This window comes from Lagenorhynchus albirostris, chromosome 19 (genome assembly GCF_949774975.1).
Source record: "Lagenorhynchus albirostris chromosome 19, mLagAlb1.1, whole genome shotgun sequence".
Taxonomy (NCBI): domain Eukaryota; kingdom Metazoa; phylum Chordata; class Mammalia; order Artiodactyla; family Delphinidae; genus Lagenorhynchus; species Lagenorhynchus albirostris.
In genome coordinates this window covers 10,947,783-10,970,397 of record NC_083113.1, presented here as the reverse complement: position 1 = coordinate 10,970,397, position 22,615 = coordinate 10,947,783, and the positions used below count along the sequence as shown (strand labels likewise).

Genomic DNA, 22,615 nt, shown 5'->3' with positions numbered 1-22,615 from the left:
CCGAGTGTTCTGTTGAGAAAAGGGATTCTAGAGATTGTTTCCTTGTAACACTGTTTACTTCTGTGACTCAGTTTCCTCTTCGGTAAATTGGAGATGATGATGTATAACAGTGTGTAGCTCATGGTAAGTGCTAGTTTGGTACTATTATCTTTTTTCCCTGACCCAAACCCCAATCCTCACTTTGAGAGTGCGGAAGAGAGGAGAACGAAGAGTTCAATCCCTTCTAGTGATTCGACTTGAGTGCAAGTCAAGGGCATAGGAAGGAGATTTAGGTGGTTTAAAATTTCACAGTGCAGAGGATTAGTGGAGGTGACGGGGGCGGGGGGGCGGGGCTGTTAGCAGGTGCAGAGGGTGGAGCTTTCCTGATCCCCAGGCTGAAGGATGGCGGCCCTTGCCCGCCTGCTGGAACGTCTCCTCTGGCCAGCTCGCAAGCAAGAGAGGGTGGAGGAGGCAGAGGAGAGGCGCAGCTCTCCCGACGGGCCTCAGTCCCTCCTGGATGCGCCGCGATGCGCCCAGCGGCCGCACGGGGGTGCGGCGGCGTCTTGGGGCTTGAGCTTCGGGGCGAGCGCAGTGCAAGGGTGGCGCGCACACATGGAGGACGCGCATTGCGCTTGGCTTGAGCTACCCGGGCTGGGCCCGGGCTGGGCTTTCTTCGCGATCCTCGACGGCCACGGTGGGACGAGAGCCGCCCTCTTCGGTGCGCGCCACCTGCCGGGCTACGTGCTCGAGGCGCTGGGTCCAGCGCCCGGCGAGCCCGAGGGCGTGTGCGAAGCACTGCGCCGCGCCTTTCTGAGCGCAGACGCACGCTTGCGCGCGCTCTGGCCCCGCGGCGAGCCGGGAGGCTCCACCGCCTTGGCGTTGCTGGTTTCCCCACACTTTCTGTACCTGGCGCACTGCGGTGACTCCCGCGCGGTGCTGAGTCGCGCCGGCGCCGTGGCCTTCATCACCGAAGACCATCGGCCCCTCCATCCCCGGGAACGCGAGCGCATCCATGACGCGGGCGGCACCATCAGCCGCCGGCGCCTCGAGGGCTCTCTGGCAGTGTCCCGAGCACTGGGAGACTTTGCCTACAAAGAGGCTCCGGGAAGGCCCCCTGAACTGCAGCTCGTTTCCGCGGAGCCTGAAGTGACCTCCCTGGCACGCCGAGCAGAGGACGAATTCATGCTCCTGGCCTCTGATGGTGTGTGGGACGCCATGTCTGGCTCTGCCCTGGCGGGACTGGTGGCGTCTCGCCTCTGCTTGGGCTTGGCCCCACAGCTTCTCTGCGCGCAGCTGTTGGACACGTGTCTTTGCAAGGTCCTGGGGGCGGGGCTTGAGATCTTAGAGGGAAGAACCTAAGGGATTTAGTGGGGAGGAGCTTTGATGCAGAGGCGAGAGTAAAACTAGAAAAGGAGAGGTGGGACTCCAAATAGGGGACGGGGCCTGCTGGAACGGGGCAGGGCCAAAATGTGCAGGGAGCGGAGACTGAGGGAAGCCTTGAGACAAGACGGAAGAGTTGTAGTTCTCGATAGATAAGTGGGAGGGATTTACGAGAAAGGGCGTGGTCTTTTGGAATGGGACAGCCCTTAGACCTAAAGATGGGTCCTGAGGTGTGACTAGTGGCAGAAGGAAGAACAGCTCAACAGCAGAGTGGGAGGAGCTTTGGAAAAGGGAAGTGGCTCTGTTTAATAGGGTGGTGCTAGGACAGCGAGAGGGCGTGGTCTAAGGAATTGGTCCTTGTGAGAGGCCTGGTTTAGACTGACAGAAGGGTGGGACTTTAGAGTTATGGGCATAACCAGATTGGGAAGGGGGCACTAGAGCAAGGGGAGTGTTGGGAAACTCTGTTTCCTAGGGCATGGAGCCCTGTGCTGGGCATTCAACCGTGTTCCACCAGGCTCTCTTTTCTCTGCCTTCTCCAGGGAAGCCTGGACAACATGACCTGCATCCTGGTCTGCTTCCCGGGGGCCCCCAGGCCTTGTGAGGAGGCCATCAGGAAGGAGCTAGTGCTGGACGCAGCGCTGGGACGCAGGGTTGCAGGTGAGCAGGTGCCAGGAGCCCGGCGGAAGGGGTGGTCAGCAAGCAGGGTAACTCACATCCTTGCCTCCTTTTCAGAGCTGTGTGCCTTTGGCCAGGAGCCCCCCAGCTTGAACACAGTTTTCAGGACTTTGGCCTCTGAGGACATCCCGGATTTACCTCCTGGGGGAGGGCTCCACTGCAAGTGAGTTGGGGTGGGGTGGGGTGGAATGGGAGGATGGGTGGTAGGAGGAGGGTCCCCTCCTGAGGGACTTCCTTTGCTCTCCAGGGCCACAGTCATCGCTGACGCTTACTCTCAGTTCTGCCAGGCCTCAGGAGAGCGCTGGGTGGTAAGGACCCTGTGTTCTTGAATGTTTCTCTTAGAAGCATGTAATTCAGCGCCCCCTCCATGCCACCTCTTTAAGTGATGGGGAAATTGAGGCCAGAGGGGACAGGAATTTACCTGATATAGTAATAAATTCTCACACCTGGTCCTGTGCTAGGCATGATGGTTGGTGCGGCGGGGGGAGTGGGCGGTGGTGATGCAGAAGCAGAGGAGAAGGGATTGTGCGTCTCCTCCAAGAAGTGTGCCCCCTACATTGCTTTGTGAAGCCCCACCATCCCAAGCACCACCCCTTCCATCCAGAAATAAGGCAGAAAAACTCAAGGGATGTTGATGACCGATACCAAGGGCTAACTGCACTGCAGAGACCACCAGGACATCTCTGCAGGTGGCCCAGGTCTTAGAGGAGAGAGGTTGTGAATTAGGCCCAGATAGCCTATTTAGAGATGTCCAAGGAGGTGGTGAGTGGAGCCACATAAACTAAGGTATGGGGTGGGGGACTGGGAGGAAATGTGAGGGAGGAAACCAGAAGGCCTTTGCAGGGCAGAGAAGGGAGTTGGGTTATTACCAATCGGGGCGGGGGGTGGGGGTGGGGGTGGGGGTGGGGGTGGGGGTGGTTGGTGATGGTTTCTCAGCAGCAGAAAGGAGGTCTTTGTCAGGATTCTTTTGAGTTGTGAGTGACAGAAACCCCCTTCAACCTGGGAAGACAAACCAGGGAGTTTACTGGGCCATGTAATTGAAGAGTACAGGGACTTGAGGCATGACTGCATCCGGTTGTCAGATGATGTCATCAGGAACTGTCTTAGTTTTCCTTTCTCTGAGTTGGCTTCATTCCCAGGCAGCGTCTCCACATGAGGTAGCAGAGAGTTGCTGTTCCATCCCCCGTGGGGAGAGCCTGCCAGCTTCCCAGTAGTTGCAGCCGTGCTTCCAGAGCTGGTTCTCATTGGCCACACTGGGTCATGTGCCTGACCAGTCTCTGTGTCTCTGATTGGCCGGGCTGGGGTCACAGGCCCATCCTCTAGCGCTTGGCCTTGGGGTCCACTCCACCCAAAACTGAGGAAATGAGAGATAGGGAATGCTGGTTCCTAAAAGGAAAATTAGGAATGGTGCTTCCAGAATACAGGGGAGTAAATGCTGAGGGGCAAGAAGGGGTTCCTATTCACGATCTTCCACATTTTGTGTTACAGATGGGGCAGAATGGGGCTGAGAAGCCCACTGGCACCCATTCAAGCTCTGCCTTGGACTTGGAGGCCTGACAGCTGTCATCCTTTAGGGACCCTCTGCCCAGCTGGGGCCTCAATGGAATTAAGGAAGAAAACTCCCCTTCCCCAGCTATGCAGACTAGCGGAAGGAAGAGAAACCAATGGAGGAACCCCAGAATGTTTATTTCCCTTTCTCCTACTTCCCTCTCATAAGACAGAAAGTCTTATGAGAGAGGGGAAATTCCGCCGACCAGCTAGACCCCCCCAAAAAAAAACCAAAAAAACCCCAAACCTCAAAACCCCAAAACTAAATGTCTTTGAAATATTTCGAGTTGAATGGACCCTGAAAATCACCCAGTTCAATAACCTTCTCTTCCCTTCCTATTTTTCGTCTGTTTGGAGGGGAGGTAGGGGAAACTTTTTACAATTAAATTTTAATTACATAATTCAAAATACATTTTTCTTGTGGAAAAAACGCTGCACACACGATTTGCCCAGTCATTTGGCAAATACGTATGGGGCATCTGCTATGTGCAAGGCCCTGCTCAGGCCATCAACCTGGCAGACCCACTGAGGTTTCTGCCCCTGGAACCACCTAGTGTGTGGGGTGGAGTGGGGGAGGGACAGCAAACAAGGGAACCCATAAATAAGGTCATCTCAGACACTGACAAGTGTCTCAAGGAAAATGAAACTGGGGGACGTGATAAGAAAATGTCTTAGGGGAGCTATGCTGGATTTTTTACATTGTTATTTTTTGAATGGGTGGTAAGTTCACTTGGTTTGAAATTCAAAGGGCACAAAACGGTATACAATGAAGTCTCTCTCCATCCCTCACCCACTGCCACTCCATTTTCCACCTGGGGATGGTTGCTTTAGACGGGGGTCAGTGAAGACCTCTGAGGAGGGGACAACTGAGCAGGAACCTAACAGAGAACTCGCCAGCCATGCAAAAACCCCAGGGAAGAGGGTCCCAAGGCAGAAGGAACAGCCAGTGTGAAAGCCTAGAGGCAGGATTGAACTCAGCATTTTCAAGATGAGGCTTGAGATTATGACCATCAAACTCTCCACGATCCCATTCTGTGTCCTACTGGTAACCCCTGCAGTGAGTTTGGAGTGGATTTTTCAAGACCTTTTATTGGGCATGTACACACATGTATATGGTACCTTAGGTGTCTCCTTGATTTTTTTCATACCCTATGTATCATTTGGCAATTTGTTTCCTTTTACTCAATAATGTGTTGGAAACTTCTTTCATGCCACTCACACACCTCACTCTTTTTAGCTGCTACTCAGCACTTCAGACAAGAGACGTGCAATGGTTTCACCATCCGTCATCCTCTTGATGGGTATTTAGGTTGTTTCCAATTTCTTGCCCTTACGTCACTGCTGCCATAAAGATTCTTGATCAGGCTCCTGTGTACATATGCAGGAGCTTCTCTAGTGCAGGGGTCTTGCTACCTGTTTTGTACAGCACTTGAGCTAAGAATGGTTTTTACATTTTTAAAGGGCTGTAAAAAAATATGCAAAAGAGGCCCTATGCTTAATATGCCTAAAGTATTTACTATTTGGACATTTATAGAAAAAGTTTGCTGACTATAGTGTAGGTGGCACACAGAAGCACCACCCCTCCCATTTCACAGATGGGAAAGCTGAGACCCAGAGAGGAGAAAGGACTTGCCCATGGTCACACAGAACTGGGGTTTTCATGCAGCTGGATAAATGTAAATGTGTGTTGAGCTGCTGTTCTGGGCCTGGCTGGGTTAGTAAGGCTCAGAAATTGATTAAGTCTACCTCTGTCCCCAAAGAACTCAGTCTGAGGAGACACACAGAGAAACAATTATAACCTACCATAGATCAGGGTTCAAGGTTTCCCAGAGTGGGGTGGATAAGGGGAGAGGATTACTCCATTCTTTAGAGAAGAATTAATGTCAGAGCATGGCCTAGAAGAATGAGGTGAAGGAGATCAGGACGGCACCCAGCAGCAGATTCCTCTTGGAAAAAAAAAGCCTGGGAATCTTGATTCCCTCACCTAGTCAGCTGGGCCCCAAGAGTTGTTTTACACTCATACCTTGCACCACTGGAGTCCTGGTGGCTCAGGCAAGAGGGCTATACCCCAGATTTACTTCCTGCCTCCAGGCCTCAATTTATCCATTTCTAAATGTCGAACTGATTCCCCAGTTTCCTGCCCCAGCCTAAGGCACCTTACCCAGGCCAGGTGGCGCTCTACGAGAGGGGCGTGAACATATTGGTGACGTCACGTAAGGCGGAGTCTGCAGGACCAGTGGCGGAAGCCTGGGAGGGTGTTGGGACTCAGCCCGAATCTGGCGCGTGGGGGGAAGGGGCTCCCGGGAGCCGGCTTAGGGAGGGTCCCCCACCTCCGTTCCCTCGGATTGCTGGATGATCCCACCATCCTCCGCAGACGAAACTGAGTCACGGCGGGGCGTGCGTGGAGAGGGGACAAGGGGCCTTATTCACACAGGGACTGGGAGTCCCATTCCCACCGAGGTCCAGCGCCGCACACACACACCCCATAACCCCCACCCCCACCCCCGCCTCGCCCCACACACACCCTGCGGCTGTGAGTCAGCGGCCAGCCGCGCCCCCTCGGCCCACTTCCTCCTCACCTTCCCAGGGCGGGCGGAGCGGGGGGGGGGCAGTGAGAGGGGTGGGCCCCCTCCCCACCCATTCCGCTCTTCGGCGGGGGAGGGGGTTCGCCCCTTAGTAATCCCTCATAAATTGGTGGAGAGAGACCGTTGAGGGCTCCGAAGGCAGGATTTAAGGGACAAAATTTGAGAGAATCTATGCTTGACCAGAAGGTCCTCTTCGCTTCCCCAAACTGAGTAGAATGTAAAGAAATGGAGAAGTCGATGGGGAGGGTGAGAAGAAACTGTGCCCCCATTGATATTCCCCTAAGAATTTCCATCGTGGGAGAGAACGAAGGATCAAGGAAGGATCCCTTCCCCTCCATCAAACTTCCCCTCTAATTTGGGGGGGTGACCCCCAGAGTGTATCGCTATGCAGTAACGTTGGGGAAGAGGGAAATAGCGGAAGTCTAAGGTTCCGCGTTGCCCTTTTAAGCGCCCTCCACCCCCCCTCAACCTCACCGCCTTGAGGTGTCCGCGGCCCCTTTAAGGCGCAGGGCATTATGGGTGCGGGGAGTGGAATTTTGGAACGAAATGTAGCGAAGAGAAGTACAGTAGTAAGAGTAACGTTGTAGCCGCCGCCGGCCGAGGGGGCGCGCCGGGGAGGGGACGCCGCACCCCCTTTCTGCTGCCGGGACCCCCGATCAGAGCCCCCGAGAGAGGAGGCGCCCGAGGACCCGCCCCGGCCCTGTCCACGTTCCCCCCAGGAAGCCGGACTCTATGGGGCGGGACCCTGGGGGAGACTGAGCAGAACCTGGAGCCAGCCCTGAACCCCTGAACCTCAAGCCAGGGGCGCCCCGGGAGCACCTACCCCGTGGGCGCTCCGCCCGCCCGCCGAGCAGCCATGAGGTGAGCCTCGAACTGCCTTCAGACCCTTCCCCGCCCGGCGCGAGCTCCCGCCCCGCCTTTGTCCCCCTCCCCCCAGCTTGCTCCGGGCTGGTATTTGGGGACCGGGCACTGGGAACTTCGGATTTGAGGCCGAGCCCCCTTTGACGAGCTCCAAATACTGACCACTTCCCCTTGACTCTCAAGGCTCCGCGTGGTGCCGGTGAGGTTCTCCCGGGAGCCCTTAGATTTGGGGGCGCTCCAAGGACTCCCGAATTTTTAAAAGACTTTTTCAGAGGACCTTGAAGTTGGCAAATACTCCCCGCAGGGAGGCTAGGATTTAGGCAGGGCTCAGACTCCCCCCAAATCTCAACCCGGCCCCTAGAGGGATTGTGGGGGGCCGGTTTGGGGGTCCCTGGGACCTGGAAGAGAGATTGAGACGTAGACTTTGGTTTTCGGGGGTCCCCTTTTACGTGGCGCTGGAAAAAGTCTTCTCAAGAGCGACCTTGCTCCTTAACTTCGGGGGTACTTAACCCCCTAAATTTGGGGGGCTTATCCTCCTGTGGAGGAGGTTGGTGTGGACGGATCCACGGACCCAGACGCAGCCTCCAGGGTCTGGCTGGGACTCCCCTCCCCCGCCGCTCCCCACCCACAATTTGCTTAAAACAGGCTGTGCCTAGGACCGAGCGAGCGCTCTGGGCCGAGGGCGGCTCCCCGGCCCCGGGCCAGAAGGGCGGCCCCTCTCCCCAACCTGCACGGCCCTGGGGAGGGAGGGGGCGCGGCAGCTGGGGGAAGGGGGGCCTTTGTCTTCCTGACTCACCTGTCGAGACAGCTGGTGTGGGGAGGGGCCGGCAAAGAGCGCCGTGGGCCGGCTGCTTTCCCCACCACGGCGCCTCCCCCTTCTCTCAACACCGCCCCCCCTTCCCCAGCAGTCCCGAGTTGTGCGGTTGGAGGAGGGGGCGTTGCAAAGCGTCAAGGTCATAGCCCTTTCCCCAAGGGACCCAGGCTTCCCAGAGAGTTCCAGCAATCTTCCCAGGAATTTAATCCTGGGGGCTGGGGGCCGAAGGGACCCAGGGATTTTGTCTTTCCCGGGCCTCCCTCAAAACTCCTGGGCTCACCTGAGGGCGGGGCCCGTGCGGCTGGGGGACCCGACTAGCCCCCCCTTATTCTTCCTTTCCCCTGGCCCCCCATAATCTCTCCCTTGAGGCCTGAGCCTGACAATACTATCTCCCTTCCTCTACGCTGTCAGGGACTTCCTGCCCCAAAGCCCCCAGCTCGAGGGGGAGGCCCCTGGGGGCGGCTGGGGATTAACCCCCTGGCGCCCACATCCTCCCACATTCCCCATACCCCTGCCCTCTGACATAGGGTGGCATTCGTTTTTACGGTCAGTAGAGAATCCCCCTAGTACATTTGTTCCTTCTGCTGTAAAGGGATTGCTGGAAAATTTGGAGCAAGGGGGCACCCACAGACACCCACAAGACTTCCTGCCTACCCTTTCCCCCATTATAGCAACATCCCTTCAAGGTCTGGCCCGGGAGAGGGGGCGGTTTTCGGGAGTCAGGCTCTCTTCCTTCACCTTCTTCCTGGGGGGCTCTCCTCTCCCACTGCCCCCCAGCCCCGCCCCTTGCCTCCCCCCCACCCCCCCACCCCGCCGCGTTTCCGGTCCCAGGCACGGTGGAAGGCGGATGGCGGATGTCCGAGTTAGTGCTGCCTCACTCACTGAGACCGTAAAAGGGCAGGAGCAATGTCTGGGCCAGCCTCCCCGCCCCCAGTCCCCGAGGCCCTGGCCCTCCCACAAGGCCCCCCTACTGCTGGCCACGACCAAACCTCCCACCTCCTGGGAGGTGGGCAGAAGTCGAGCTGATGCCTGTCTCACCAGAGAGTTACTCCCACCTCCTGAGGGGTCTTCCCTTCTGATGGCCACACCCGACTTACTGGGCTGTGCCCCTTCTCCCAGGACAGCTAGGAAGGATTCAGAAAGACCCATGGTCTTGTCTGGGGGCAGCTGGGGAAACTGAGGCTCAAAGAGAGAAAGGCCTGGCCCAAGATCCCTCAGAAATTCCTAAGCAGTATTGAGGGAGGGGAGGGGGCTGGGATCCTCAGATTTCTGGCTGATTTGGCTGGGGACAGTCTTGGGGGCAGTTGGAAGAGAGGATGTTAAGATGGAAAATTACAAGATACAGTTCCTTTTCTCCCAGTTTGACAAATATTTGTTGAGTGTCTGCTGTGTCCGGGACTCTGAGCTGGAATTCTGGGAAGTGGGGCAGAGGTCTGAGAATCTCAGGGCAGAAGGGACTCAAGAAGTGTTTGGTTCATTTCTTTCCTCTTCCAATAATAGTAATTATTATTGTTGTTGTTGTGGTTTTTAAAATAATGAGAGACCATCTGATCGAGCATCTACTTTGTGCCAGGCACTGTACTAGGTGCCTGATTCAATTTAATCCTCACAACAATTCTAAGATATTGATACTATTAGAACCATCCCCCTTCCCCAGATGGGAAAACTGAGGCACAGAGAAATTAAGCAAATTGCCTATTAAAGTCAGATTGGAAGTGGGCAAGCCTGAATTTGAACCCAGGCCTCTTTCCAGAGTATTATACTATTAGAGAAAAAGGAAAATCAAACCTTTAGTGGCCTTTAAAAAAATAATAATAATACAAGTTACGTGCTTTCACTGTACCAACACTTAAGATAATGCTGATAAACAAAAAGGAACCCAGTTACCTTCCTAATCACTTATGGGGAACTGAGGCCTGTCAGGGAGGAAGGACTAGAGTGAACCCATACAAGCCCTGCAGACCCTACATCTGAGTTTCTATCCAGGGTTTCTTCAAAGATTTGTAGTTTGGAAAGGTTGTGTGTGCCTGGGGCTTTGGGGGGGTAGATCACAAGTTTTGCGGTTTAAGGGGCTATAGGATGAAGGGGTGAAAGGAAGGGCAAGCCTCTAATATGGAAGGTTTGAGTAAACTAGAGTGACTATGTTTGATTGCCTCCCGTGATGAGAAGCTCTCTCCCTCCTATATTGCCTCTCAGCTCCCTCATATGAATTCTCTGCCAAATTCCAAGTCCTGTGCTTTGGGCTTTTTTTAATCTCTTTCAATCCTTACCAAACCCCAGTGAGTTATGGCTTCCAGGGCTGGAAACTGAGGTTCAGAGACGGGAAGCCACACAGCGAGAGGGTGACTTGAACCTTCTTTTATCTACCACATGCTAGAGTTTACCAGAATGGGAGGACTTGTGGGAGAGTTCTGGGCTGGTTGGGGATTAAGGCTCTCATGTCAAATTGAGGGTATGAGACCCCAGAGACCACTGGAATTAGGCAGACCCCATTTCCATCTCACTCCCTGCTTCCTGGCTGTGGGATTTTTCCATTCTAGCTTTTTGCCTAGTTTATAGTTTTATTTTTTGAACTTAAGTAATGAATTCGTTTTTTATAGGTAATACCAGCCCATGTTAAAACAAAATGAAAAGAAAAGTCATAATCAAGCAATTCAAGAAGGTAAACGGTACAAAATGTCCACTTCCTGCCTCCTCAGGCCCCCAGGTCCCCAGTGCCTCAGAGGCAGCCACGGTTAGTCACCTGAGAAGCAGCTTCTGCATATATCACCACTCTGTGTGCAGAGGTATTTATATCCTCCCCACCTTTTCTTTTTTTAAAAAAAAATACTTCTGATACACACCACTTTATACCTTGCCTTAAAAAAAAAAATCAGCCTAACTGTTTTCTCATCTTTAAATGAGGTTAAGAACATTGCCGGGGGGGGCGGGTGGTGGTGGGGAACTTGGGTTCAGATATGAGCCCCTCTGCTTGTTTGCTGCGCAACCTGGGATAACTGTCTTCACCTCTCTGTGGCCACAGTTCCTCATCTGTAAAAAGGGTGAGCACCAGAGTCCATCTCATGAGGTCATTGCAAGGTTCACTGTGGAACTTGCAGCTCAGGACCTAGAACAATGTCTGGTACACAGGCTAACCAATAAATACCAGCTGCCATTGTTAAAAGCTTTTCCTTTTTTATAGATGGCTAATTTAACAACTCTTGGATACCTACTATGTCCTAGGCATAATTCTAGGTTCCGAGGACACAGCAGAAAGGACAAAAATCCCAGCCCTCATGGTCCTGACCTTTTGGTAGGGGAGACAGGGATCTGTCAGGCAGGGATCAGGTGCTATGAAACGTGGGACGTGCAATGAGAGGGAGAGGAGCTTTTCCAGATAGTGTAGTCAGGGAGGGCTTCTTGGAAGAGGTGTCGGCTAAGTGGCGACCCGAAGGAGGTGAAAATCCAGGATGAGGGAGAACAAGAGCACCAGCCTGCGGTAGGAATGTGTCTGGCACGTTGAAGGAGCAGCGCGGAGGCCAGTGGGGCTGGAACAGCAAGCTGGGGGGAAGGAAGGGAGATCAGAGATCAGAGATCACACAGATCACGAAGGCCCTGGAGAGAACTTGACCAGAATAAAAATTCTGTGGGAGCTGCCACGGGAGCTTCCAAGAAGAGGAGGGGCACGATCTGACTTGTGTTTTAACAGGATCCTTTTGCTGTAATGGGGACACCACAGCCTGGAGAGGGACAAGACCAGTCTGGGGTCATTCTGCAGACATCCAGCTCTCTGGCCAGTCCAGAGACTCAGCAGGGCAGGGTCGCTTGGGAGAGCAAAGTGCAGCCAGGGTTGGGTAGCAACGAAGGCCCCGGGCACCTGGGCAGAGTCTGCCCTGGGTGTGGGTGGCAGGTGTGGGCGAGGCCTTAACCCTGCCCTGCCAGGGGCAGTGGAAGCCAGAAAGAGCCCCTGAGGCTGCACTTGTCTGGAAACAGCACCTGGTGTTTGGGTAGGGCCCACACAGTCCCCGGTGGTTAAGATTGTGGACTTGGGAGCCAGGTGGCTTGGGTTCAAACCCTTGCTGTGCTACTTACTAGCTGTGTGACCACAGGCGAGTCACGCAACCTTTCTGGGCCTCTGTTTGTAGTCCTTGCAGAATGAGGATGAAATAGCCCATCTAGAAGGGCTGCAGTGAGAATAAAATGAGAGACTCTGAGGAAAGGGCTTAGGGCATCTGAGCAGCTGAAGTGCCTGATAAGAGGGAGGTGCCCCAATTATGTAAACCTGGGGGGAGGGTCTGGGGCCTCAGCTTCCTGGCCTAGGAACCCGGATCTGGGTCTGCTGAGGGGCTCCCCCTGCCTTGTCTTTTACAGTGTCAGTGTTATGCACCAGCCCCCAGCCCTGGTAGAGACAGAGGCATTGTGGGGTATAATTTCTCTCCCTGGAAACCTCTGACCACCAACTTCTTCTTTTCAGGAAAAAGTCCGGTGGGGGTGGGGACCATTGCTTCCCCCTGGTTTGTGTGTGACCTTGGGCAAGTCACTTCCTGTCTGGGAGCCTGAGTTTCCCCACTGGGGGAGGAGGGCATTGAACCTCCCCAGAAGGACTGGTAGGGGGTGGGAGGGATGTGGCTGTCCAGGGACCCAGTGGTACCTGTTCAGGGTGCCTGTGGAAAGGATGCTGACAGTTACTCAGCACTCAGTACATGCCAGGCACTGTGCCAAGCACTTTACATGTCCAGACTCATCTACTTCTCCCACTGCCCTGGGGGAGGTGGGGTCTGTCATTTCCCCAGTCTGCAGGCAAGGAAGATGCCTTCTCTCATGTGGGAAGGCTGCTTGCCTGAGTCATACGGAGTAGGTGGCCCAACGGGGATTTGAACCTACATCTGTGGATATCAGATCCTGAACCCTGAACCAGTTTACTGACCCCCTCCCCACAAGGCTAAGTCAGATGTCACCTCCTCCAGGAAGTCTCTGATCCCCAGGCTGGGGCAGGCACTCCTTCTGGGCACCCCAGGCCTGGTCTTGGATCTGCGGACAGGACAGGCCACTGTGATGCTCTCCTGCCCTGGAGGGTGGGGCCGGGGCTGTCTGGGTCCCTGCCTGACACGGAGCAGTGAGTGTCCACTGATGGCCGTTGGTGCCAGGGGGGCCGGAGGGACGGGGTTGGCAGCAGGAATCTAGCCTTGGTCCCCAACTTGCTGCAAGCCTCACCCTTCCCCTCCCTGAGCCTCAGCTTCCTCCTCCTGAGTGGGGAGAGGTGGTTGGGGGAAAGGGGGGCTCCGAGCACCCCAGCAGAGATGGGGAAACTGAGGCTCCAAGGGCACCAGGCAGGGGCTGGTTCCCAGCACTGCCCAGAGCTCCTGCCCCGCCCCTTCCATCCGCTTCTCCCGGGCCCCCTCCTCCAGCTCACTCTGCATCTCTCAGACTGCCTCAGTCTCTCTGTCCATCTCTTTGTCTTTCTCCATCTGCCTGTCTCTCCATTTCTGTATCTTTCTCTGCTCCCTGCCTTTCCATCTGTTTTCCCCCACTACTCCTCTGTCTGTCTGTCTTTCAGTCTGTCTCTGCTACGTCAGTCTGATTCCTTTCTCAGCTCTCTGTCTGCATCAGTCTGTATGTTTGTCTCTTCCAGTCTGACTCTTCCTCTTCCTGTCTTCTTTCCCCCCATCTGACTGTCTGTCTCTTTCCTTGTGTGTCTCCCATCCCCTGTTTGTCTCTTTGTCTGACTCTCCCAGTCTGTCTGTCTCTCTATCCCGTCTGTCTTTTCTCTCCCAGTCTCCCTGTCTGGGTCTCTTCGAGGGTCTGTCCCCAGCCCTCTCTCCCCGTCTGCCTGTCTTCCTCTGCCTCTCCATGGGTCCCTCTTCCTCTCACACTGTCTTTGTGTCTCCTACTCTCCCAGGGGGCCCCAGATGGAGAAGGTGACCGGCCCCTGGAGGGAGGGTGCCAGGCTCCCCTCAGCTAACTGGCCTCTCCCCTTTCCTCCCTCCGGGCAGTGAGACGGTTGTCTGCTCCAGCCGGGCCACTGTGATGCTCTATGATGACAGCAACAAGCGATGGCTGCCTGCTGGCACGGGCCCCCAGGCCTTCAGCCGCGTCCAGATCTATCATAACCCCACTGCCAACTCCTTCCGGGTGGTCGGCCGGAAGATGCAGCCAGACCAGCAGGTGAGGCTTCCCTCCCCACCCCCTCCACCCGCTGCGCCCCACCACTCCTCACCCACTTCCCCCCCCCCGCCAGGTGGTCATCAACTGCGCCATCGTCCGGGGTGTCAAGTACAACCAGGCCACCCCCAACTTCCACCAGTGGCGTGACGCCCGCCAGGTCTGGGGCCTCAACTTCGGCAGCAAGGAGGATGCAACACAGTTTGCCGCCGGCATGGCCAGCGCCCTAGAGGCATTGGAAGGTTAGAGAGAGCGGGCAGAGGGGACCACCGAGCCCTGCCGTGTGGCCTGGGGCCGCCACTTCACCACTTGGCCTCAGTTTACTCATCTGAAAATGAGGCCAATTGACAACTTCTGTGGAGAATTATTATGAGGGTTTTGTGGGTTCCTGTGTGCCCCGAGTGCACCCACGTATAAAACGCATGGTTCCTAAGAGTACATTTTGCTCCAGGAATTTTTACACATGCACACTCCTGTGTGACCTCCCAGATCAAGATATAGATATTTCCAGCCTCCAGAAAGTTCCTTGTGCCCTTTCCCCAGGTAACCATTATACTGACTTATGTCATCATCGGTTAGTTTTCAGGCAACAGTATTAAGAAAAAACCTCCAGTTGGTATTTCTTAAACTGGAATGTGCCCACGAATCATCTAGGAGAAACGCAGATTCCGATTCAGTTGGGTTGGCCGGGGCCTGAGCCTCTGTACTTCTAACAAGCTCCCTGGTGACGCCAAGGCTACCGGTCCATAAACAGTACACTTTGAGGAGCAAAGTGACGGCTCTGCATGTGGGGTCACAAATCACCAAATGGCGGAGGTGTTTGCTTCCTGGAGCGGCTTCAGGGCTACTGGGGAGGGGCCTGCTTGTCCGAGGCACAGAAAAATACATGGGAGCCAGAGGCCTGAAGGGGGGTGAGGACGAGGCTCTCAGCCTTTCCTGGGTCTTCAGGTGGGGCAGTCTGAGTGGCTGTGACAGGTGCCCTAAGAGCCTGGATGCTGGAGTGGGCCTGATTTCAAGCCTTGTTCCTGCAAATTCGGGTCTGCAGGACTTGTGGCAAGCGGCTCCCCTCTCTGGGCCTTTGCTGTTCCGCCTGTGACCTGGGCATCCTCCCAGCACCCACCTGACATCAGCTCAGTCAGGGGAAGCTCGTGCCGACCCCTCATCGCAGAGTCCCTGGGAGGCCCGGGAGAGCCGAGGGAACGTGCTGAGGGGTGGTGCCCGCTTCCTGGGTGACTCAGCAGCCTTTACTCTCACCTTCCAGGAGGTGGGCCTCCGCCCCCGCCGACACCGCCTACGGCACCGCCCACTTGGTCTGTCCAGAACGGCCCCTCCCCAGAGGAGATGGAGCAACAGAAAAGGTGGGGCCAGTCCCTGGGTGGGGAACCCTACTGCTGCCCGAGTTGTAGATTGTTCCAGAACCCCTGACTCCTAGAGTTCAGACCTCTCCAACTTGCAGTTTTCAGAATGTTCCAACTCCCAGGGGACTAGAAACGGACCTCTTTCAGAAACCCCCCACCTCCTGGAGTTTGAAAAACTCCTGACACCCAGAGTTGCAGAACCTTCTGACCCTTCAAATCCTGGTCCCCCAGATTCCCAGAGTCCAGAATTTGGTTGTCTAGAGGATCCTGGGTGTTCTGTATTCTGGTGTTCTTGACAGTCTGATGACTAGATTGCTTGCCTCTTGCTCTCGCTCTGTCCCTGTCCTCCCCCTGCAACCCTTTCCTGGCCCCTGGGGAATGGAGGACATGAGTGGGGCTTAGGAGCCAGCCTTGCTGGAGACCTCTGAGGGGCGATCCGGGAAGTTGCTGGCCAGCCTGGGGCTCTGAGTGATGGCAGCTCGCCTTCCCTCCGCAGGCAGCAGCAGTCGGAGCTCATGGAGCGGGAACGCAGGGTCTCCAACGCAGGTGATTGCTCGAATGGCCTCGGGGCTCGGGTGACCACCCCAGAGGAGGGGGTGGGCCAGCCGGACAACAGAGAATAAGGCTTCTCTCTCAGCACCCCTCCTTTTTCGTGTTTCTTACAGGAGGCCCAGCTGCTCCCACAGCTGGGGGACCACCCCCGCCTCCAGGACCTCCCCCTCCTCCGGGTCCCCCCCCACCCCCTGGTCTCTCCTCCTCGGGGATCTCGGCTGGGGGGCATGGAGCAGGGGGAGGCCCACCCCCTGCGCCCCCTCTCCCCACAGCACAAGGCCCCAGTGGTGGAGGGACTGGGGCCCCCGGCCTGGCCGCAGCCATTGCCGGAGCCAAACTCAGGAAAGTCAGCAAGGTGAGGGGGGCAGGCAAGGCGGGTGTGGGTTGACGGGGCCTGATATTATAATGGGATGAGGCCAGAGTTTCCTGGGAGCCTCACAGGAGGGCTGGAAGGCCAGGAGGCCCGCCTGTAAACCCCCACCTCTTTGTAATTTCTCCAGCAGGAGGAGGCCTCAGGGGGGCCCTTGGCCCCCAAAGTTGAGAGCAGTCGAAGCACGGGCGGGGGGCTCATGGAAGAGATGAATGCCATGCTGGCCCGGAGGTGAGCCTGAGCCTGGAGCCCTTAATAGCCGCAGAAAGCCCTTGGAACACACCCCTCAGACCAGCAGTTATCACCTGGAGATTCCTATTCAGTAGGGCCGGGTGCGGGGGAGGGCTCAGATTCCCAGTTAGTTGGTTTCTTTGGGTGAAAGTTCGCCCTTTGATAGCCAGGTTTGGGATATAATGATGGGGATTGCATTCTCCTGAGATGGCTGAGGTTTGCAACCACCCAGGTAGCCTCTGGAATGTTCTAAACCCCAGAATTCCAGGACCTTAGGAGATCCTGCCTCAGAACCTGGGAACTCCGCCCTTAGAATTGTGTTACTCCCAAACGTGGGAATCGGAGAGCCCCACCCCAGTTCGAGAGCAGTACTCTCTTTAACTTCTAAAACTAAAATTTTCTCAGCCCTGACAAATTCCAGAAGTCTGCACGCTAGAATCCACCTTTCTAGAGCTCCGGGGAAGGGAATTGTTGAGTGGCTGAGGGAGGGCTGAAGCCATCTGTTTTTGCCCTTCTCTCTTACAGAAGGAAAGCCACACAAGTTGGGGAGAAAACCGCCAAGGATGAATCTGCCAATGTGGGTCAGGGGCTCTTCCTGCCATATACCCCTTAGGATGTACCGTTGTTTGTGTAGGAATATCGGGGAGGGGGCTGTGACAGGAATGGGCTAGGTTTGAAGGTGGAGGAGGAAAATGAGCAGAGGTGCGGCGTCGGGGGTGGGGGGCTGGCTCATGACAGTTTCTTTTTTTTTTTTAATTTATTAAATTTATTTATGTTTGGCTGCATTGGGTCTTCGTTGCTGCGCGCGGGCTTTCTCTAGTTGTGCTGAGCGGGGGCTACTCTTGGTTGCGGTGTGCAGGCTTCTCATTGCCGTGGCTTCTCTTGTTGTGGAGAACGGGCTCTAGGCGCGCGGGCTTCAGTAGTTGTGGGTCATGGGCTCAGTAGCTGTGGCTCGCGGGCTCTAGAGTGCAGGCTCAGTAGTTGGGGCACACTGGCCTAGTTGCTCCGCGGCACGTGGGATCTTCCCGGACCAGGGCTCAAACCCGTGTCCCCTGCATTGGCAGGTGGATTCTTAACCACTGCGCCACCAGGGAAGCCCTTGGCTCATGACAGTTTTATTTCCCACCAGCAGGAGGAGCCAGAGGCCAGAGTCCCAGCCCACAGTGGTGAGTGAGAGCCCAGTCTAGTCACAGGAACTACAAGTCCCAGGATGCCCGCTTCTCACATATAACACACGTCGATGGGAGAGTCTGTACAAACAGTGCTGGGGATTGTAGTCTCCTGAGATGGTTCTTTGAACAGGGGCTGATGAGGCTGGGGAGAAAGATTGAGGCAGGGCATTCCTTGTCCCTGATCTTTTTGATTTATTGCCTGTCCCCTAGAATCTGTGCGGAGACCCTGGGAGAAGAACAGCACAACCTTGCCAAGGTGGGCCATCAATACTGGGGCCCCACCCCCCAAAATACTTGAATTTGCCAAATTTGTAGGGAGGAACACTGTGTGACCCCTGGAATGGGAGGCAGGGGAGGCAGACCCTCTCTCTAACCTCATTTCCGCCCCAAACCACACCAACTCTCCCAGGATGAAGTCATCTTCTTCAGTGACCACTTCCGAGGCCCAACCCTCTACGCCCAGCTCCAGTGATGAGTCAGACCTGGAAAGGGTGAAACAGGTAGCTTGGGGAAAGGACTGGGAGTGAGGTCCGGGGGATAGAAAGGAGATCTGGGTCCAGACTCTGCCACTGACCTGCCATGTGATTCTAGAAAAGGCCTTGGGAACCTCAGTTTTCCAGTCTGAGAAATGGAGAGAGATTGGATCATGTCAGGGATGACACAGACACCATAACCACCTTACCCAGTGCCCATGACAGACCTTACTAATCTTATCACTGGACTCACTTCTGTTGAGTACCCAGAATCCTTTTCAGTACACTGGCCCCAGACATTTATCACCAATTGGAGGTGGCAGGAGACTGCAATGTATTTGCCAGCCTTGGTACTGGATGTTCTCCAGTACTTTCCTTCTGGCTCCAAGAATCCAGAATTCTCCCCTAGAATTCTCACTTTGTGGCCTTGCCAGTGATGTCGTGGTGTGTGTGTAATAGGGGTCTTGAACCTCCTCCTTCTGGCCCCTCAGTCATTAAGAAAGGGGGGATTCACTTTTGCAAGTCCAAGTACCCTTCCTGATTGGTACCCCATCATTTTCAGGAGCTTCTGGAAGAGGTGAGGAAGGAACTGCAGAAAATGAAAGAGGAAATAATTGAAGGTGAGGTAGTTTTTTATTTTAAACATTTATTTATTTTGGAGGCATCATGTCCCTTGGAAAGCCCTGTTTTGGAAGGGAAGGGGGAAGAAGCTGTGCCCCTGACCTCTGCCCAGTTTCCTTCCAGCCTTTGTCCAGGAGCTGAGGAAGCGGGGCTCCCCCTGACCACAGGGCCCCAGAAGATCCAGTTTCTCCTTTCCGCACACGCCCTCCGCCTGTCACCCTGCTTTCCCTGCCTCAACTTGACTTGGAATTGGCTGAAGACTACACAGGAATGCGTCTTCCCCACTCCCTATCTCACTTGGAAAATTCCAAGGGGGTGTGGCTTCCCTGGCACCATGCCCACACCCATACTGGCTGCTGATTGGCTGGGGAGGCCCCCACCCTTTGCTCCCTTTGGTCCTTCCCCTCTGCCATCCTCTTGGGGCTGGTTCCTCTGCTGGGGATGTACCAATTAACCCCACAGTAAGGGGGAAGGAAGGAGGGAATTTCACATTCCCTTGTTCTAGATTCACTTTAACGCTTAATGCCTTTGAAGTTTTGTTTTTTAAGAAAAAAAAGTATATATATATATTTAGGTTTGGGGGGGAGGAAATGTTTTTTCTCTTTGGTTTTGATAAAATGGGATGTGGGGAGTTTTTAAATGCTGTGCCCCGGCTTGTCCCACTTGGGACAGCTATTTAAGGGGGGGTTGTCCCATCAGGCTGGGGGCAGCTCCCCCCACCCCAGGGACCTCCCTTCCCTCTGGCTCCTTCCCCTTTTCTATGAGGAATTAAGATGCTGTAACTTTTTAGAACCTCAGTTTTTTGGTTTTTTATTTCGGTAGGTTTTGGGGTCCAGGCCATTTTTACCCCCTGGGGAAAAAAAGATGAGGGGGAAAGGAAAAGGGGAGGAAACCTCCCCTCTCCCACCTTCACCTTTAGCTTCTTGAAAATGGGCCCCTGTGGAATAAATCTGCCAGTTTTTATAAATGCTAAGATTTCTGGAGTGATTTGAAGGGCTGCTCTCATGAGGATGGGGGCGTGTCCCTTCCTCCCCCAGTAATCTGCCTTCCCCTCACCTTCCTTCTTCCCACCCGAACCTGCCCTCAGACTCCTGCAGCTAGGGTGGCCTCTGGCCCCTCTCGGCCTTCCTGCCTCCCTTCCTCTCTGTGCCCCTCACTAGGCAGCTTCCTCACTCCTTCCCACCCTGCCCCAACCACTTCACCACCCTAGAGAAAGCCAGGGGCAGTCCCTCATTGACCGCGTGCCCTTGGACAAGACCCTTTGCTTCCCCTGGGCCTCAAAAGGATGACACTGGCCCCTTCCCACCAGATCCCTCCCAGCCTCTAATTTTAGTGAGCCTGCCACCCATTTTGCAGACGTACATCGTGGTTCTCAGACACATTCTCAAGATGACTTTCCCCCAGAGCTCCTTAAATTATACAACATTTACAGTCTAAAAAAAAATAGAATTCAGAAATAACAGAGCTCATAACACATCCCCTTTAATGGTTCAATGGGTTGGCAGGGGATAGGTGAGGTAGGTAACACTACCTGGTGGAATTAATTCCATTTGGTTGGAGGTGGTGAACTTCAGGGCTGAGGGGGCAGGTGGAGGAAGCCTTTGCGTGAAGGACGGGGGTGGACACTGGGTGTCCAGTTCAAAGGCAAGAAGTAAGGGGGAATCCCTGAGTACTCTGAAGAGGAGATTTGGATGGAGGAAAGGGTGGAGGGATCTGTTGGAATGATCCACTTAAAGAGGGGAGGACCCCAGTCAAGGCACCAGTGGTGGGCTAGAGAAGCCACAGGGAGACCCACTGGAGCTAATGCCCACCAAGATCCATCCTATTCCCTGCCCCCCCGGAAGAGTGAGGTAGATGGAAGGTCAAGGGGTAGGGAAGTCCATCAGAGGTTTCTATATTTTCACTACAATGGTCGGTACCAGTGAAGAAGTGGGATGAGGTGTCCTGGTGTAATCGATGAGGGTCCCAGGGAAAGGACCACTCCTCAGGTAAGTTGGAGGTATGAGTGACAAAATTAAATGGTCCATGTGCCCTGCTGGCCCTCCTGTTGGTGCGTGGGTGGGGTCCAGTGGAAGACACTGCTTTTCCATTCCAAAGTGCTAAACCAGTGGATACGGTGGGGCGATGGGGGTCGGGCTGGAACGTTCCACCGGTGGATGGGGGTGTCCCAGTGGAAGGTACCCCTCACTGGGCAGGTTAGTAGGGAGGTGACCAGAAGCCTGGTTGGATCAGCCCCAGTCCAAGATCCCTTCTGACTCTAAAGGGACCTGGTGGTATTAGCTGGGCCGGTTCAGGAAGGGACAGTGGGGACAGACATGGCAGCCCAGGCATCAGTCACGTCTGAGACCAGGGCCCTGCGGCCCCCTACTCCTCGGGCGTGGGCTCTGCCTGGGGCGCGGGCGGCGGGTCCAGGGCGCAGAGCTGGGCGCGCACCTCTTGCATCTGTGCCTGCAGCTCCTCCAGGGCGCCCGGCGGCGGCGCCGCCTGCACCTGCGCCTGCAGGGCCTCCAGCGCCAGCGCCAGGCGGCCCCCCTCGTCCCGCATCGCGTCCCAGGCGGCGCGCTGCTCCCCCTCCTTGCGACGCTGATACGCCTGGTGGCGCCAGTACTCCAGCACCAGGCAGCCGCCGCCCACGATGAAGACGGTGGCCTCGCCCAGCAGCTCGGCGCCCAGCTCGGCGGCCGCCGCCTCGTTCAGCGGCTTGACGGCTTCAGCATTGAAGCCCATGAGGCGCATCTTGGCTCGCATCTCGGCCCAGTGGTACACTGCGGGGGAAGACAGGGGTCAGGGATCTTTGCTGGGAATGCCTCGGTGTCCGGGTCGGAGCAATGGCGACACGGCAGCCAGAATCGCGGGCGCCAGCGGGGAATGGGCCCCTTAACCAAGACCCGCGCCGGGCCTCGCACGCGGAATGCCCAGTTAGTTATCTGGCCAGGGGTGGCCCTGACGGCATCTTTTGAAAACATCCAGAAGATTCTGGTGATCGGCTGGGGATGAGAATTGCTGCCCTGGAGGGGCAGAGTGGAGGCCGCAATCTCTGGGAGGGGGTGGGAGCGGTCAGAAGTCCAGGGCAGGTGTAAAGCTTGCTCCTTCTGCCCCTCCCACAACCCACCTGCCAGGCTCCTTCCCCCTCCCCGAAGGTGGGGCCGACGGTGCTGCGCTCCGTCCTGACGTGTGTTCACTGTGGGGTTTGGGGCTTTGGACGGAGCTCAGGGCTGCAGCGCCTGCTCCAACGCCAACTCCTTCCTTCTCTAATCACTTACTCATGTGAACAAGGATTATCAGCGTTGTGGTCACTTGTAAATGCAACATAAGCCTAGAGTTGATGTTGAAACCTGATTCACTGCAGTAATAATTAATATTCATCCACTGATACATGAACTGATGGGAAAAATAAGGTTCCTTGGGCTCATTAAGGGATGAATTTCTGAAAACATTTATACTTGACCCCTTCCAACCATCCTCCACAGCAACCAGGCTGACCTAATTAGGTTTTCTTCCTTTAAGTTAGAAGAATAACATGCACATGGGGGGAATCATTTAGACTACATAGAAGGGGATAAATTGCAAGACAGAAGTCCATCTTTCCACCTCCAGCTTTAGTTCTCCTATTCCTCAAAGGAATAGGAGGACTATTTTTGGGGGGCTGCACAGCGTGGCTTGTGGGGTCTCAATTCCCACACCAGGGATTGAACCCCGGCCACAGCATGGAAAGCCTGGAATCCTAACCACTAAGAGGTTAACCACTTCTATTGGCAGACCAGCCAACAGAGAAGGACTTGAATCACCTAAGAGGATAAAATCTAAACGGCCACTAGACATGTGAAAAGATGCGGTCTTTTCATTACATGTCAG

At 55.3% G+C, this 22,615-nt stretch overlaps 3 protein-coding genes across 12 annotated transcripts; 2 read left to right on the top strand and 1 right to left on the bottom strand.

The window, feature by feature from the left end:
* The first annotated feature begins 499 nt into the window (after positions 1-499).
* PPM1N (protein phosphatase, Mg2+/Mn2+ dependent 1N (putative)) lies at positions 500-4,637 on the top strand. 5 transcript variants are annotated; one of them, XM_060131012.1, is made up of 5 exons: positions 500-1,296; positions 1,899-2,016; positions 2,092-2,197; positions 2,282-2,342; positions 3,523-3,799. In XM_060131012.1, the coding sequence occupies exons 1-5, from the start codon at positions 592-594 to the stop codon at positions 3,589-3,591; spliced, it is 1,059 nt and encodes a 352-aa protein (XP_059986995.1). In that variant the 5' UTR covers positions 500-591; the 3' UTR covers positions 3,592-3,799. The 5 variants fall into 5 exon arrangements, 4 of the variants coding, with proteins under 4 accessions (XP_059986995.1, XP_059986993.1, XP_059986994.1 ...); XR_009537105.1 differs by lacking the exon at positions 2,282-2,342 and adding an exon at positions 2,496-2,820 and having other exon boundaries at positions 516-1,296; positions 3,523-3,630; XM_060131011.1 differs by having other exon boundaries at positions 518-1,296; positions 3,609-3,799.
* A 2,073-nt stretch (positions 4,638-6,710) lies between these two features.
* Positions 6,711-19,727, top strand: VASP (vasodilator stimulated phosphoprotein). Of its 6 annotated transcripts, XM_060131004.1 has the most exons (14): positions 6,712-7,028; positions 10,443-10,504; positions 13,815-13,986; positions 14,060-14,225; positions 15,245-15,341; positions 15,838-15,887; positions 16,007-16,248; positions 16,394-16,494; positions 17,020-17,071; positions 17,624-17,660; positions 17,877-17,922; positions 18,076-18,166; positions 18,702-18,759; positions 18,884-19,727. In XM_060131004.1, exons 3-14 carry the CDS (start codon positions 13,849-13,851, stop codon positions 18,919-18,921), a joined length of 1,116 nt encoding a protein of 371 aa, XP_059986987.1. In that variant the 5' UTR covers positions 6,712-7,028; positions 10,443-10,504; positions 13,815-13,848; the 3' UTR covers positions 18,922-19,727. The 6 variants fall into 6 exon arrangements, 5 of the variants coding, with proteins under 5 accessions (XP_059986986.1, XP_059986987.1, XP_059986985.1 ...); XM_060131003.1 differs by lacking the exon at positions 10,443-10,504 and having other exon boundaries at positions 6,711-7,028; positions 18,873-19,727; XM_060131002.1 differs by lacking the exon at positions 10,443-10,504 and having other exon boundaries at positions 16,397-16,494.
* A 422-nt stretch (positions 19,728-20,149) lies between these two features.
* Positions 20,150-22,385, bottom strand: LOC132509690 (optic atrophy 3 protein homolog). Its single transcript, XM_060131014.1, has one exon. It carries the CDS (start codon positions 21,506-21,508, stop codon positions 21,125-21,127), a length of 384 nt encoding a protein of 127 aa, XP_059986997.1. The 5' UTR covers positions 21,509-22,385; the 3' UTR covers positions 20,150-21,124.
* Positions 22,386-22,615: the final 230 nt, after the last annotated feature.